This window comes from Dromiciops gliroides, chromosome 4 (assembly GCF_019393635.1).
Source record: "Dromiciops gliroides isolate mDroGli1 chromosome 4, mDroGli1.pri, whole genome shotgun sequence".
In the NCBI taxonomy this organism is placed as follows: Eukaryota; Metazoa; Chordata; class Mammalia; order Microbiotheria; family Microbiotheriidae; genus Dromiciops; species Dromiciops gliroides.
In genome coordinates, this window is record NC_057864.1 from 136,644,350 (window position 1) to 136,662,512 (window position 18,163).

The following is an 18,163-nucleotide window of genomic DNA, read 5'->3' on the forward strand; positions in this document are numbered from 1 at the left end:
CATCATTCTCCTGGCTCTGTTCACTTCACTATACATCAATTCATATAAGTTTCTAGGCCTTTCTGAAATCATCCTGCTTGTCATTTCTTAAAGCACAAGAATATTCTATTACAATCATATACCACAGGTAAGCTTCACTCAAACAATTAAAATACAGTTAAACAAGTATATATTGATTTTTGTGTGTGTGTGTGTGTGTGTGTGTGGTAATGGGGGTTAAGTGACTTGCCCAGGGTCACACAGCTAGTAAGTGTCAAGTATTTTAGGCCAGATTTGAACTCAGGTCCTCCTGAATGCAGGGCTGGTGCTTTATGTACTGTACCACCTAGCTGCCCCCAGTATATATTGATTATTCCCTATGCGCACATGGTAAATAAAATTCAAAATCCAAGGAGCTTATATTCTAGTTGAGCTAATAACATATTTCTTCTCCATGCCCTTGAATTGTCTGTTCTTCATACCTAAAATATATTCTTTCCTCATCTCCACATCTTAGAATCCTTAGTTTTCTTTAAGGCTCAACTCAAATGCCACCTTCTTCATAAAACCTTTCCTGATCCTCCCATACACTGGTGCCTTCCTGCTAAAATTTTTTGTCTTGTATATATTTACATATACACACGTTGTCTTCCCTGATAGAATGTAAGCTCCTTGAAGGCAGAGATTGTTTAATTTTTGTCTTTGTGTCCCCAGCACTTAACAGAGGACCTGGCATATACTAGAAAGAAATGCATACTGATGGACATATGCATATTAAACTGTTAAAAACATTTTTTAAAAGTGTATGCTTAAGTGAAAAGTTGTTATTAGAGACAAAGGAAGGCTTTTTGGAGTGGGTGGTATTTATTGGGAACTAATTGGAAGGAGAGACAAGATTTGGATAGGAAATAGGTTGTTTCAGACTGGAGAAAACTGTATGAGCAGAACAATGAAGATAGCAATGAGCAGGGTATGTTTACAGGATAGTGAGAAAACTGGCCTGACTTTTATGGAGGGTGACCACTAGGGAGGAGTGATTGATAAGTCCTTACTAGACCTTACTAGAGCTCTCCCTGAGTTGCTATGGGTACCAGGCAGCTGGATCTGCCTCAGGGAAGCAAGGGCTTAGAAATAAGAAGGGGGCATAGCCAGCTGGCACTAAAAAAAAGACACTGACATTATTTTCCTCCTATCCTCTTCTATACATACTCACACACACACACACACACACACACACACACACACACTCACTCTTCCAGGCTTCATGTTGCCCTTTGGGGCATTAATTTCCATTTTTCTACTCCCAGGTTGCCCTTGGTATTAATTTTAAGTAGATTTCATCTATTTAAAAATGTCAGGAGGCAGGGACGAGGACCAATACACTATGATTTCCCCTCATATCTCTGCAAGGCTAATCCTTGGTGGAGGGGAAGTATATGAGTCAATTAGGGAAAGATTGTGGAAGACCCTGGAAAGTCAGTTGAAGAAATTCTGCCTTTACTTTATTCTGAGGGCAAAGCATAGCCATAGAAAACTTTTAAATAGTGGAATGTCATGAATTCAATTCAGCCTACAATGAGGAGAATCAATTTGATATAGGGGGGAAAGTACCTGAAATTTAAATACATCTGGGAAGCACCTTCATCACAACCTTCTGAGGAATAGTGGCAGAATTGTCATACGTAAATATCATACACAAACCATACACCTATAACATATAAAAAGGAACTAATCCCTAGAGTTTCAATGGCTTCACTGAGGTCATGTAACCAATAAGCAACAGAGATGGGAATCAGAGGACTCTGTTATAAACTCCCAAGTCAGGTGTTATAGAAATGGAAGGTGCCATTATTATTCATAGCCATAAAATTTTAGAGATGGGAGGGAACCCCTATGCATCTGGGACAAACCATCCTTAAAAAAGATTCCTCTCTACAACATATCTGTCCCTTTGAAGACCTGAGGGATACTTGGGCATACAAAGATAAAGAAAGCATGGCCTAAGCTGTGAGGCACCTTACAATTTAGAAGGGAAGCTATAACTAGCAAATAAATAACTAATGCAAAGCAAATTGTGGTAAACGTATACAAAGTACTATGAGAGATCTGAGGAGAGATAGTCACTTAGTACCTGACACATAGCTGGTGCTAAAGAAATGCTTGTTAATTTATTGTCATCTTTTAATGTTTGCTGATAAACTGATTTCCTGATTTATAAAATGAGAACATCGGATTAGATGATCTTGAAGGTTCTTCTTTTTTTTAAAAAAGCCTCAAAACTAATTCTAGGCCCTGTTTTTTCCTATTTTCAGGCTGGCAGATCCATGAAAGTTTTATGGAGGACATAGCATTTGACTTAAGTCTTAGAGAATGGGTAGGGTTTTCTGTAGATGGGAATGGGTGGAAGGACTTGCATTTCAGTGATAGGGGGTGGTAGGAACAAAGAGAGAGAAATGGGAAAGGGTAAAACAAATCTGCAAAACAATACAACTTGGCAATAGCATGAAGTAGGTGAAGGGGGATGTGATTTGAAAGGTAGAGTGGAACCAGATTGTGGTGGGCCTTAAAATATCAGACTAAAGAGTTTGGAGTTTAGTTGTTTTTGAAGGTGTGTGTGTGTGTGGGGGGGAGGGTTGGGATATGATTGAAGCTGAATGTTAGTAGTATTTTAAAATTTAATTTTAAATTTATCATGTATTTGAGATGCAATTTGGCATCATAAATAGTAAGATTGGGGGGCAGCTGGTGGCGCAGTGGATAAAGCACTGGCCTTGGATTCAGGAGGACCTGAGTTCAAATCCAGCCTCAGACACTTGACAGTAGCTGTGTGACCCTGGGAAAGCCACTTAACCCTCGCTACCCCGAAAAATAAATAAATAAATAGTAAGATTGCCTGGGAGTTAGAAAGTCCTTGATTCAGACCTTTCCTCTGATGCACATTGGCTGTGTGAATGAGAGAAAGTTACTTGATCTTTCAATGCCCCATGCAACTCTCTAAGACCTTGAAGAGGAGGGGTCAATCTGCATTGGCATTGGGTATGGAAGAGGTCAATCCCTACCCCCTACCCCAATATGCACTTATAGCTATTAATTATCTCCAGTGTACTGGGTACTGTGTAGAGTAATGGAGATTTTTTAAAAAGTGAAAGCACTTTGTAGACATTAAGGCTGTTAAGTTGTTACAGTTATTTGTATATAGTAGTTCATCTTTTAAATTTACATAGTTAAAAGTACATATTCATTATTTTCCCCTCATTTATAAAGCTAAATTTTGCAAATTTATAAACTAAACTTGTAAAACTAGATATCCCCCCTTATAGTGAATTTTGCCTGTTCATTGATGTCCTTTTGTATAAGTTTGTTTTTAGGTCACTGCAAACAAATCAGGTTATTTAAATAGGCTTCAATGTGTGTAAGGTATTGAGGTGACTGACATGTTTGCTTGACATTCTGAACTCAGAACACTAAATGTCCCTTGAGAATTTTCTTTATCAGTTTAAAGGACAGGTGAAGACAACCAAAAGACGATTCACTTACCATGTTGAAATAAAAACTGTTCGCTAAGGTGCTGACCAGGTCTCAAGGTTTTATTTAAAGACTGGGTAGCACAAACTTCTGCTTTTTCTTCTCCTACTTCTGAATGACTGGGAAGAAGGCAGAAGTCAGATTAACCCCTGGGGCTAAACTTCTTCTCAAACTTCTCCTTCGAGACTGTGAAATAAAGCATATGTTGGTTAGTATCTAAAATTGCAAAGGTAAACATTGGGAATGTTGGAGGTCATTTTTTGAACATTGATGTTTTCAGAAATTGCAATCTCTTCTGGAAGGAAATAGACCTCCCTCTACCCTTTCATGTTCTCCTAGTAAAAGCATTTTCTAAAGTATAGATGAATATGTTTTTTCTATTAAGATTTATTGACTGACAGAAGAAGGAAATCAACCACATCACAAGTAAAAAAAAGTAACTTATTTGGCTTTGGGTGTTTTCTTTTTTAAGAGAAAAAAATATAATAAAAAAGTTAAATTTGCCTGACTTAAAAATTAAGAACAGAGATTCAACCCCCCCATATTAACAACATAACTGATGTATATGTGTGTATACATATATATGTATATAGATAGATCAATATTGTTAGCAGATATGCAAAATTAACTTTTTACTTATAGTATAATGTAGTAGACTCATTTCTCAACTGATGGGCACTCCCTCATTTTCCTTTCCCCTACTCTGCTTTAACTGAATTTAATATGGAATTGACATATTATATGTATGCATGCCTATATATGTATGTGTGTATATATGTCTACATATACATATATATATATGTATGTGTATAATATCTTGATTCCAAATTTGAATTGGGGAAAGGAAATGGGCGAGCAGGAAGAGAAAAAGAAGGATGTAGTGAAGAAACAGGAAGAGAGAGAGAGAACGACAAGACAGACACAAAGATAAAGAGACAAGGGGCGGCTAGGTGGCGAAGTGGATAAAGCACTGGCCCTGGATTCAGGAGTACCTGAGTTCAAATCCGGCCTCAGACACTTGACACTTACTAGCTGTGTGACCCTGGGCAAGTCACTTAACCCTCATTGCCTCGCAAAAAAAAAAAAAAAGAGACAGAGAGGAGTGATGAAGAAGGGAACGGATTAGGAAGTATTAATAAACTCATTTGATCATAGCCCCTTGGTTACTTGGACTGTTGCTTCAGCATGGATCACCTCATATCACTGTCTTTTGAAATGTTAAATAATCACAGCCCTTGAACAACTTTAAATTATATTCTGAATGTTTAAGCAAGAGCAGCCATACAGAAAGGAAAGTTATTGGCATAGTAAGAATTATACTAGCTGTGTGACCCTGGGCAAGTCACTTAACCCCCACTGCCTTACCAAAAAAAAAAAAAAGAATTATACCCTCAAATCATCAAGTGCCTTGGACAGAATAGATCAATATATTTTTGTTGATTCTATTCCTTACATTTAACATTTATGATTTGAGGTTATAGATCTGATTGGCATCTAAAGAGCTAATTTTCAGTAGTCAAAAAAAAAAAAGTTCACGCATTAAGAACTGGAAAGAACCATAGAGATGATGTAGTCCAAACTCCTCATTTTATAGATGAAGCCCAGAGCTTCAAATTTTGAAGACACAAATTTTGAAGTTGTGCCACCCAAGAAATTACACAGCAGATATGTAAGTGGCAAAAATGACTCCAAATTCAGTTTTCTTTCCCTATACCAAATAGTTTCTCAATGCATTCCTTCTTCCTGTATATTTTTTATCCTCCAGAAGAAATTGTATTCGTTTCATATTGTCTGTTCTTCCTAGTGTATGGGGACAGTCCTAGAGTGTTTTTTTTTTCCTTGTCTGCAGGGTGACCTAGCAGAATTATGAACTAAAAGGAAAACATTTATTTCCAGAAAATCAAATGACATACTGTTTCCTTTGACTCTGGACACATATTTTGCTTTGCTGCACACACTCCAAGAAAATGGCTGTAAGAGTCAACTTTGAAGTTGATTTGTAGAACCATAGAATATTAGAGATACAATGGACCTTGGAGATAACCTAGTCTAATCCCTTAATTTTTTTTTTTTTTTTAGTGAGGCAATTGGGGTTAAGTGACTTGCCCAGTCACACAGCTAGTAAGTATTAAGTGTCTGAGGCTGGATTTGAACTCAGGTAACCCTGACTCCAGGGCTGGTGCTCTATCCACTGCACCACCTACCTGCCCCCTAATCCCTTCATTTTAAAGAGGAAAAACTGAGACCCAGAGAAGGGACATGTTTTTCCCAGAGTTATATAGCTAATTAGTGGTACTGCTTGGATGTGTGTCTGTCATATTGACAATTTTGTGTGGTTAATTTTGGATCTCGGATTTGTTTCCCCTTGACATCTAACAAAGTTCCAGATTTCTTCCTTGTCGTCAATGTTTAACTCAGAGAATGTAAATTATTTTTAATATATGCCTAATCAAATCACAAGTAGCAAGTCAGATCTAATGCCCCAAATCACTCATATAATGCATTCTAAGTAGAAGTAATTTTTGTGCAGAGGGAGATGAATGAAGCTTTATCAGAATGCTAGTATACTGGCTAGAAGATTCTTACTACATCTAGATCATCTAATACTTTGCATCATTGACTCAGATAATCAAGAGTAGACCATATTAAATTCATTGGGCTCCCTTCCACCATCAGATGGTCTTTCCTCCAGCCAAATTATTGGCAGAGGTGATGGCTTATCTGAATTACCCTTGTTCTCATTAATTCCATGAACCAAAAATTATCATTTTCTTTATAAGATGTTTTTGACTCAATGGGGCATTCACACACACACACACACACACACACACACACATATATATATATATATATATATATATATATATATACATATACACATAAGGCAGTTAAGATTTTAAGAGGCTAAGTGATTTGCCCAAGGTCACAATTCAATTAAATCATCCTCTGCCCCCCCCCCCAATCTTATACTTTTTGTGTTTTCAATTTGAAGTCATGGAAAGGAGGACTACAAAAATCACTGCTGATTTATGTCTTCTCTCCCTAGTAAATTTTGATCTAGGAGACTGTCTTAAACTCTACAAGGTAGAAGGCATCAAATTTGCTCAAACCCCTACAAAGTGATTAATAGTGGGTTCTAGTGGAAGGATCAGAGGACTTAAGAGCTAAGAGGAAGTATGGTGATTATTTACTACAATCACTTCTCCCCTGGATTCTTCAATTAAGGAAACCCAGTCTTAGGGAGATGTAGTCATTTGCCATGGGTCACATAAGTTATAAGTAACAGATCCAACATCTCAGCTGAGGAAAGCTGAATCCAAGTGATGTTTTTTTTTTTTCCATTACATTATACTATAAGTAAAAACTCTATCCAACTTTGTACATTTGCTGAAATTATTGACCCATATGTAGATATAATGCTGCAGTAAATACCCTGGGGCATGTAACCAGGACAACAATGAAAATAAAAACTTCTAAGTAGAATTTATAAAATCTCTCAGAGAGATCATCTTGGGTTGCCTGGTTTTCTAAACAAGTAAGTGAACTGTGAAGTAGAAAGCCATAGTAGACACAGCTTTATTATTTTAATAAGATAACTCTTTGTCTTCATTTTATCTCTGCCTACCTGGCTTCCAATCTCTATCTCATTGTCTTAAGCACACATTCATTATAAAAGTTTAGAATATAAACAGATGGGATAGAATATTTCAGATACAATATGTTCTGGGTAAATAGGAGAAAGAGGAAAGGACTGCAAATCAAAATAAGCAATAGGACATTCTGAAAAGCAATTTGGAACTGTGCCCCCAAATCTATTAAACTGTGCATACTTTTTTTTTTTTTGTGGGGCAATGAGGGTTAAGTTATTTGCCCAGGGTCACACAGCTAGTAAGTGTTAAGTGTCTGAGGCTGGATTTGAACTCAGGTTTTCCTGAATCCAGGGCTGGTGCTTAATCCACTGTGCTACCTAGCTGCCCCCCAGTGTGCATACCTTTTTTTTTTGTTTGTTTGTTTTTTTTTTTGTGGGGCAATGAGGGTTAAGTGACTTGCCCAGGGTCACACAGCTAGTATGTGTCAAGTGTCTGAGGCCGGATTTGAACTCAGGTTTTCCTGAATCCAGGGCTGGTGCTTAATCCACTGTGCTACCTAGCTGCCCCCCAGTGTGCATACCTTTTTTTTTTGTTTGTTTTTTTTTTTTTTTTGTGGGGCAATGAGGGTTAAGTGACTTGCCCAGGGTCACACAGCTAGTATGTGTCAAGTGTCTGAGGCCGGATTTGAACTCAGGTACTCCTGAATCCAGGGCCGGTGCTTTATCTATTGTGCCACCTAGCTGCCCCGAAGTATGCATACCTTTTGACCCAGTAATATCACTAATGGATCTTTACCTCAAAGATATTAGAGAAAGAGGAAGAGGACCCATATATACAAAAATATTTGTGATAGTTCATTTTGTGGTGGCAAAGAATTGGAAAATGAAGGAGTGCTCATTAATTGGGAAATAGCTAAACAAGTTATGGCATATGTATTGATGAAATACTTTTGTGCTGTAAGAAATTATGAAGGAGATGGTTTTAGAAAAACCTGGGAAGACTTGTCTGAACTGATGGAAAGTGAAATGAGCAGAACCAGGAGAACAATTTATATAACAACAGCAATTCTGTGAAAGAAAAACAACCTTGAAAGACATAGGAATTCTTATGAATCCAGTGCAAGCAACCATACTTCCAAATGATTCATAATGAGACTTGTTCTTAACTTATGGACAGAGAGGTGATAAACTCTCAAATTGCAAGACACACATACACACACTCACTCACACATACCACCTATGGCTAATGTGGAATTTGTTTTGCTTAACTATATCTGTATATACATATATGTAACACATTTTGTTTTCTTTTTCTTGTTTCCTTAATAATTGGAGGAGGTAGAAGTGGAAGTGAGAGAATTTGAAACTGAAAATAAAATAAAATTGGATTTTTAAAAATTCATTAAAAATGAACAGAAATGGGGGTAGCTAGGTGGCACAATGGATAAAGTGCTGGCCCTGGATTCAGGAGGACCTGAGTTCAAATCTAGCTCAGACACTTGATACTTACTACCTGTGTGACCCTGGGCAAGTCACTTAATCCTGAAAAAGAAATTAATAGAAACACATCAAAGAATTCCTAGTACTTACTTGTGAATGCTGAACACGACCTCCCTTCTTTTTTCCTTGGAAATTTTCTGAAGACTCCTTATGTGCATCTGCACCAATGAGGGGAAGGAATCTCAGACTTGTGGGGCTTGGAACCTGGGGAAAAAATGAATAGTTGATTTGATACTAAACTTCCTGACTAGTGCTTATGACTCTTCCTTGGTTTAAAACTTTTTTTCCTTCTACTCCCCATGCTACCCACTTCAGCATCTCCCATGATATACTGATCTTGCCTCTTGCCACTGGATTATGTAACTGTATTATCCTTTTGCATTTTTTTTTTTGTATTGAGACTAAAGTGAAATTCCATTGCTTTTTGTGGGATCTTCTCTCATAGTTGATCATACAAGTCCCCAGGTCTTAGACATTTACTAGTGGCCATTTGCACTATTGTTCTACTTATACAACTTAGAATTATTTGTCCTCTATTATGATTTTTTATGGATGGCTGCCTTATTACCCTACTAGAATTTATGTTTTATTTAAGTGTAATATTCCCCTCCCTCCACTTCTACCTAGTGTCTAGCACAGTATTTTGCTTGTAGTAGACATTTAATAAATGTGTGTTGGGGGCAGCTAAGTGGCACAGTGGATAGAGTGCCGGCCCTGGAGTCAGGAGTACCTGAGTTCAAATCCGGCCTCAGACACTTGACACTTACTAGCTGTGTGACCCTGGGCAAGTCACTTAAAACAAAAAACAAACAAACAAACAAACAAACAAAAATAAATAAATGTGTGTTGACTGATGGGGTTTTGGGAAGATGCTAAGACTACTTATCTAGAATCGATGACTTGATCACTGACCCATTTATCATGAGCTATAATACCTTCAGTGATGATGATGATGATGATGATGGTGGTGGTGGTGGTGATTTTATGAGGGAAAAATGCCACCCCATGGGTAAAAGCCTAGTAAGTTGTGGAGGAAATGCCACTAATTAGGAATTGTCATGCCACATAACCAAGGAAAATATATTGTAGTTACAGGTCTAGACTTTCTCCATAGTGTTAAGTGCCTTTAGCTTCTTGTGTTAGTGCTTCCTACATTGTGTCTTTTTTGCCTTGTGTGTATAAGAGGTTTCTTAAAGAGATATGATTTTCTTCTACCTTTTTTTCTATGAACCATTTTTTTTAAGTGAGGCAATTGGGGTTAAGTGACTTGCCCAAGGTCACACAGCTAGTAAGTGTTAAGTGTCTGAGGTCGGATTTGAACTCAGGTACTCCTGACTCCAGGGCTGGTGCTCTATCCACTGCGCCACCTAGCTGCCCCTCGCCACCTAGCTGCCCCTTCTATGAACCATTTTTAAATGGTAGTAAATCTACCAGTTAGTAGCCTCCTTCTGGGGATCATTGAAAAATATTACTTAGATCCACTATGAACTCCTTGTATAATCTGGGGGGGGGGGGTTACCTATCTCAGACCTACCCAGTGAAGTTATTGATCAGGACCTCTACTTTTTCTGATAGGGAGAAGGGCAGCAGTTGTCCAGATAGCAAGATGAATGAAGTATATAATCTCTGAGGAGGACAGGGTGGCTGCAATATTCTTAGGTCTTGGGGGGACGGGGAGAGAGAGGTGGGGTAGTAGGTAGGGAGGAGGCAGTAGTCCCCACTCTGAGACTCCAAGCTTAGACTTGTGTGACAGGATCAAATATTTGAAATTAAGGCTCCTGGAAACATAGCAAATCTGGAAGTTAACTTGACTGAATAAAATGACAAAGTATGAAATTTGATACTTGTTGAATTCTTAAGTTAACTAAAGGCATTCCAGATTGATGGAAAAGACTGACAGATGTTCAAGATTGGGTATTGGGCTGCTTTAAGATCATGGATCCAAACGTTAGAGTTTTTCTGTTATGAGCAATTTTTTCTGCTAGGCCCATTTCATTGTCCTCTACTTTGGGAACATTTTTATGTGCGTGTGTGAAACGGATAAAAGGGTATTACAGATTGGTAGGAACCTTAGCTATACCAATGATTGTAAGAGTTTTTGCTGAGGCAGATTCTCATTTGATGTCTATTCCTGGTTAGGACATTCATCCACACAAAGCCATGGAATCAAGTACCATGCTTCAGAACAGGGAGGTACAGGAAGTATTGCCTTGCCAGGCAACTATAGCCACGGTGTCAGAAGTGTAAGTATTTTACCAGCTCTGGAGTCAGGAGGACCTGAATTCAAATCCAGCCTCAGACACTTGGCACTAGCTGTATGACCCTAGGCAAGTTACTTAACCCCAATTGCCTCACAAAAATTTTTTTTAAAAAGTGAAGTATCAAACTACATTGGAACCTGGTAAAGAATTGTCATGAGCCATTGACTGATACTGTTTAGGACACTATGGCCAATGGACTATTTTTACCCAATATCCATCCATATCATCCACCTATCTTTTAATCCTCTGAATAAATTGGTCAAACTGGTAAAGCCTGGACAAGGATGAAACATGATTGTCCAGGAATAAATATTGATTACTGGAAGAGTCCTGTAGCCAAGGCACACATTATTTTTTTTCAGAGCATGGCCATCTCCAGTGGTGGCATGGATGGCTAGACAAATTCTTCAGAAAGGTTAATAATTCATGGAGAGCCTTTGATTTTCATCTATTTGGCAAGTATAAGCTCTCTTTTGTTAATAGGCATGTGATTATGAAATTGATGGCATGGTCATGGATTTGATGGACTGGCAAGGCCTTTACTAAAGCAGTGATTTTCTTGTAGCAGTAAAAGAACTTTCTCTACCAATACAGGTTGATACCTTCTCTGTAATTTATAGTCTTAAATGTTGCCTGGGACACTAAGAAGTTCAATGATTTGCCTAGGGTTGCACAGTCAGAATATATCAGAATGTATCAGATATGAGACTTGAAACCAGGTCTTACTGAATCCAAGGCCATATCTTTTTAACTGCATCTTAGTGACTTACTTAGAACTGAGAAAATCATTAAAATACTGTATTGGTTGTTTATGGGAAAATGATATTTGTAGCTTAAGAATTATATCATTACTAGGGTAGTTCAAAAGAATATATACATAGATAGAAGACCAGGTTGAACTGATTATGATGGGGATGATCCTAAAAGAATAAAACTGGGTAGAGAGAGGTAAAATGAAGCAAATAATCTCATATAAAAGTGGCATGAATGGAAGAACTGTTATAGTGGAGGGTGGGTAGTTCAGGAACCTTATTCTCATTGGAACTGGGTTAAAGAGGGAATAACATATATTTAGTAGGGTATAAAAGGCTTCTTAATTTATAGAAAAATAGGAGTACAGGCAAGGGGATAGTATATGTGAGGGACTCTTAGAAGGCTATGTGGAAGGGAGTGGTCAGAAGTAAATTAGACTTCTGAAGAGCAGGGAGAGAGGGAGGGAGGGAGGGAGAGGGAGAGCGAGAGTGAGAGGAGAAAAGGCTAAACAGTAAGGGAAAATAAGACAGAGGGAAATAAATGACTAGTAATAATATCTTTGAATGTGAATGGGATGAACTCAACCATAAGACAGAAACAGCAGAATGAATACAAAATCAGAAAGAAACACATTTAAAAATGAAAGATTCACATAGGATAAAAAAAGGTGGATAAATGGAATAGAGTACATATACAGTAGACAGTAGTTAATGATTATAGTAACCTTATGTTTGATAAATGTAAATATATAAACTTTTGGGATAAGAATTCAGTTTCATAAAAATATTGTTGAGAAAACTAGAAAACAGTCTGACAGAAACTTGGTATAGATCTTACACCATTTACCAAGATAGGGTCAAAATGGATACATGACCTAGACAAAAAGAGAAATATCATAAGTAAATTAGAACATGCGACATATTACCTATCAGACATATGGGTAGGAAAAGAATTTATGAATAGAAAAGAGACAACGTTGCAAAGTTTAAAATGGATCATTTTGATTACATTAAAAAGATTTTGTACAAGTAAAATTAATTTAGCCAAGATTAGGAGGAAAGCAGAAAATCGACGAGAAAATTTATAGATTGTTGCTTGGACAAAGGATACCTCATATCTCAAATATATAGAGAACTTTGTCAAATTTATAAGAATGTGAATCTTTTTCCAATCAATAAGTAACCAAGGGATAAGTACAGGCAAGTTTTGGATAAAGAAATCAAACATAGATAGCATTGTGAAAAAATGTTCTATATCATTATTGACTAGAGAAATACAAATTAAAATAACTTTGAGATATCATCTCATACCTATCAGATTGACTAAAATGATAGGAGAGGAAAATGACAAACACTGGAGGGGATGTGGAAAAATTGGAAAACCAGTACACTGCTTGGTGAAACTGAACTGATCTAACTATTTTGGAGAACAACCTGGAATTATGCCAAAAAAGTTATAACACTGTATATCCTTTGTCTGAGCAATAGCACTTTTAGGTATGTTTTCCAGGGTGATCAGGGAAAAAAAGAAAAAGAACTTATATGTTCTAAAATATTTATAGCAGCTCTCCTTGTGGTGGCAAAAAACTGGAAATTGAGGGGATGCCCATCAGTAGGGGAATGACTAAACAAGTTGTGGTATAATATTGTGATGGAATACTATGGTGGTATAAGAAATGATGAGAAGGTTTATTTTAGAAAAATATGGAAAGGGTTGCATGAAATAATGAAGAATGAAATGAGCAGACCCACAAGAACAAATATATACACTAGCAGCAATATTTTTCAAAGGGAAAATGTGATTGACTAAGCTATTCAAAGTTATATGAATATTCAAGTCTATCTCCCACCAGAGAAAGAACTGATATATGGAACTCTGTATTGTATAGTTTCACATATTCATCTGTCTCAAATGTTGAACTTCTCTAGTACAGGATTGGAAGGGAGGGAAGGAAACAGCTTGGAACTCAAATGTAACAATAAATAAATAAAAATATACATCTGCTGACTGTCTAACTGATTATGGCTTGATGCATTCAGCGCACTCCAAACAGAAGCATTTGGGGATCTCATAATCCACAGGAATTACTCCTCTGATCTGGAAATCATACATTTCTTTCTCTCTCTCTCTCTCTCTCTCTCTCTCTCTCTCTCTCTCTCTCTCTCTCTCTCTCTCTCGGCAGTGGGGATTAAGTGACTTGCCCAGGGTCACACAGCTAGAGGAAATCATACATTTCTTTCTTTTTTCCTTGCCTGGTGTTTATTATTGGAAGGTTATTGAATAGGGTTTTTTCTACTGTTATATCTTTCAAAGAATCCTGAATTAAAAGCTTACATATTGGGGGCAGCTAGGTGGTGCAGTGGATAAAGCACTGGCCCTGGATTCAGGAGTACCTGAGTTCAAATCTGACCTCAGATACTTGACACTTACTAGCTGTGTGACCCTGGGCAAGTCACTTAACCCCCATAGTCCTGCAAATAAACAAAACAAAACAAAACAAAAAAAGCTTACATATCACATAGTAACTACTAAGAGATAGTCTGCCATCTGTATGCCAACTCCTTTCCCTCCATTTAGCCACTCTATATGTGCTTGTTAATTACCTTTCATAGACAATGTGTCTTTACAGTTATTCTCCAACTTAATGCACTTATTTCCAGTCAGAGAAAATTTTTCTTAAGATCTAGTAAACAAATATCTCCCATTCAGTCTTCTTCTAATACCTGCTGCACTATTTCTCCTTTAATAATCACTTCCTGAAATAATACATTTTGTCTGTTAGTATTTCCCCTAGGTCCTACAAACTGTTATTCTCAGCTGTTGAGATATGCCTCAGTATTGTAGGGCTACTGTTTCTGCCTGTAGTGCCTCAGCTGGGATCATCAAGCTGTTCATTTCAAGTAGTCTAGTACATGGGAGAGCCAACAAGGTGTAGTGTGCTGGCTGGACTGGGGTAGTGGCGCAGATACAACTGAAAGCCTTAGAGGTGAAATTAATGGGAATTTTGGGACTAAGTCAAATTCAGATTTGGGTTGTTACTATGGGCATCTATGCTGCGGGGAGAGGGGAGAGAGAGAGAGAGAGAGAGAGAGAGAGAGAGAGAGAGAGAGAGAGAATCTGGAGCAATACTGCTGACAAGGGAAATTGAAAAATTATCCTCAGGAAAATTTAAGCTAGGTTCTAAAAAAGGGAAATCACTGACAATCAGGAACAGGATTCAAGAGAACTTACAATGATCGATATGCAGATGATCTACAATTACCCAATTGTTTTGTTTCTTGGTAGCTATCCACTGATTACATGTGTGTATATATATATATATATATATGTGTGTGTGTGTGTGTATGTGTATATATATGTGTGTGTATATATATGTATATGTGTATGTGTGTGTATATATATGCACGCATACACACACACACACACAGATCTATATATGAAGTATTCTACATCTGTGGCAACAACCCAGCTGGTGCAGAAAGTTTAAAGGAGGGAATAGGATTAGAGAGAGAGGATTTTATGTCTGATTGGATATGAAAGGCAATAATAAGGAAAGGATAAAGGTTAATCACAAGATAAGTGTGAGAGGTTGGTAGTGTCATTAACAGAAATAATGAAATTAAGAAAAAGGTCAGTTTTGGGAATAAACATAATGATTTTGATTAACGACATGTTAAATATGTGATGTAAATAGAGCCTCAGTAGATGTATCTGGAGATAGCTAGAAATATAGGTCTAAAGTTGTGGGAAAGGTGGGAACAGGAAATTTAGATTTGGAAGTCTTTAGCATGGAGATCACAAGAGGAGAGAATGAAGAGAAGGAGAAGTGATGTGAGAACAAATCTCTTAGTGATAGCAACATTTAGGGGGCAGAAGATGAAAAGAGACTATTGAAAGATAGTGAAGAAAGTCCAGACCAAAAAGTAAGAGAAAGAGGAGAGTACAATGTTGTGGTAAGGAGAGAGAGTATGCATAATGAGAAAATGATTAACAATGTCAAATGCTACCTAGATTTCTTTCTTTCTTTCTTTTTTTGCAGGGTAATGAGGGTTAAATGACTTGCCTAGGGTCACACAGCTAGTAAGTGTCAAGTGTCTGAGGTCAGATTTAAACTCAGGTCCTCTTGAATCCAGGGCCGATGCTTTATCCACTGCGCCACCTAGCTGCCCCCACTACCTAGATTTCAAGAACTATAAGAACTGAGAGATGTTCATTGAACATGGGGACATTGGATATGTTGGTAACAAGGTCATTTTGACTTTGAGAAAACAATTTCATTTGAAATACTAGATTATGGGGTGGAGTGAGGAGTAAATAGATGGAGAAGAATTGAACAGCACATGTAAACTATTCTTTTGAGAAAAGAAACCTGAATGCTAGAGAGCATAGGAATCAATGGAGCCTTCCTCAAAATGATCAGAAGTATCGATCTAAAAGCACCAGCAAGCATTATTTGTAATGGGGTTAGAAGTCTCCTTTAAGATCAGAAATGAAGCAAAGCTGCCCATTATCACCACTACTATTCAATATTGTACTAGAAATGTTAGCTATAGTAATAAGAGAAGGAAAAAAAACCCAGAAGGAACTAGAATAAGCAAAGAGTATACACACACACACACACACACACACACACACACACACACATTTTGTAGGGCAATGAGGGTTAAATGACTCGCCCAGGGCCACACAGCTAGTAAATGTCAAGTGTCTGAGGCCAAATTTGAACTCAGGTCCTCCTGAATCCAGGGTTGGTGCTTTGTCCACTACACCACCTAGCTGCCCCCCAACACATCACTTTTTGCAGATGATATGATGGTATATTTTGAGAATCCCAGAGAATCAACAAAAACATTAGTTGAGATAGTTAACAACTTTAGCAAAGTTGCAGGATGTAAAATAAACTCATATAAATCATCAGCATTTCCATATATTAACAACAAAGCCCAGTTATAAAAGCTAGAGAAATTCCATTTAAAACAACTGTAGATAACATAAAATGTTTAGGGAGTCCACCTTCCAAAACAAACTATAGGAACTATATGGACACAATTACAAAATAATTTTTATACAAATAAAGTTAGATCTAAACAATTGGAAAAATATCAATTCCTTATAGGTAGGCCAAACCAATATCATAAAATAACAATTCTACCTAAATTGATTTATTATTCAGTGCCATACCAATCAAATTACCAAAAATTATTTTATAAGCCTAGAAAAATAGTAAGAAATTCATTTGGAAGAAAAAAGGGCAAGAATATCAAGGGAATTTAAAAAAATATCAAGGGAATTAATGAAAAAATGTGAAGGAAGGTAGTCTAGTCATACTGGATCTCAAACAGTATTATAAAATAGTAATCATCAAAAAAATTGGTACTAACTAAGATATAGAGTGATGGATCAGGGGAATAGATTAGGCACACAAGAACCAGTAGTAAATGGCCATAGTAATCTTTTGTTTGATAAGCAAAGACCCAAACTTTTGGAACAAGAATTCACTATTTGACAAAAACTGCTGGGAAAACTGGAAAACAGTATGCCAGAAATTAGGTGTAGACCAACATCTTACACTGTATACCAAGATAAGGGCAAAATGGCTTTAATATTTAGACATAAAGGGTGATACTATAAATAAATTAGGAGAACAAGGAATGGTTTACCTCTCACATCTATGGAGAAAGGAAGAAATTATAACCAAATGAGATAGAAAGCATTACAAGATGTAAAATTGATAATTCTGATTATATTAAATTAAAAAGGTTTTGCATAAGCAAAATCAGTGCAACCAAGATTAAAAGGAAAACAAAGCTGGGGAACAATTTTTATAGCAAATATCACTGATAAAGGCCTGATCTCTCAAATATATAGGGAACTAAGTCAAATTCATAAGAATACAAGGAACTCACCAATAGATAAGTGATCAAAGGGTATGAAAAAGCAGATTTTAGATGAAAAATCAAAGCTATTGATAGTCATATGAAGAAATGCTCTAAATCTCAGCTGATTAGAGAAATGCAAATTAAAACAATTCTGAGGCTCATACCTATCAGACGGGCTGATATGACATTAAAGAAAAATGACAAATGTTGGAGGGATGTGGGAAAATTGGGACACTAATGCGGTGTTGGTGGAGTTGTGAACTATTTTTGTCCTATTATTCTGGAGAGCCATTTGGAATTTTGCCCCAAAAGCTATAAAACTGTGCATGTGGTTTGAACCAGCAATACCATTACTACGTCTGTTTTCCAAAGAGATTTTTTTAAAAGGGAGGAAAGGACCTATTTGTGCAAAAATATTTATAGCAGCTCTTTTTGGGGTGGCAAATAATTGGAAATTGAGCAGATACCCATCAGTTGGGGAATAGCTGAACAAAGTTGGGACATATCAATATAATGGAATACTATTGTACAATAAGATGATTTCAGAAATAGCTGGAAAGATTTACATAAACTGATGCAAAATGAAGTGAGAACCAGGAGAAGAGTGTTCACAGTAAGAGCAATATTGTATGACCATCACCTGTAAATGACTTAGTAATTCTCAGTATTACAATGAT

General features: G+C 37.0%; 1 protein-coding gene across 1 annotated transcript in view; it reads right to left on the reverse strand.

Annotated features, from left to right (window-relative positions):
• Positions 1-3,609: 3,609 nt before the first annotated feature.
• WDR64 (WD repeat domain 64) overlaps positions 3,610-18,163 on the reverse strand; it is a 182,175-nt gene continuing 167,621 nt past the window's right edge. The window contains exons 27-28 of the mRNA XM_044003187.1: positions 8,684-8,797; positions 3,610-3,690 (exon numbers count right to left, since the gene is read on the reverse strand). Of these exons, the coding sequence (XP_043859122.1) occupies positions 3,610-3,690; positions 8,684-8,797 (195 nt within the window). The remainder of the gene's footprint in view (positions 3,691-8,683; positions 8,798-18,163) is intronic.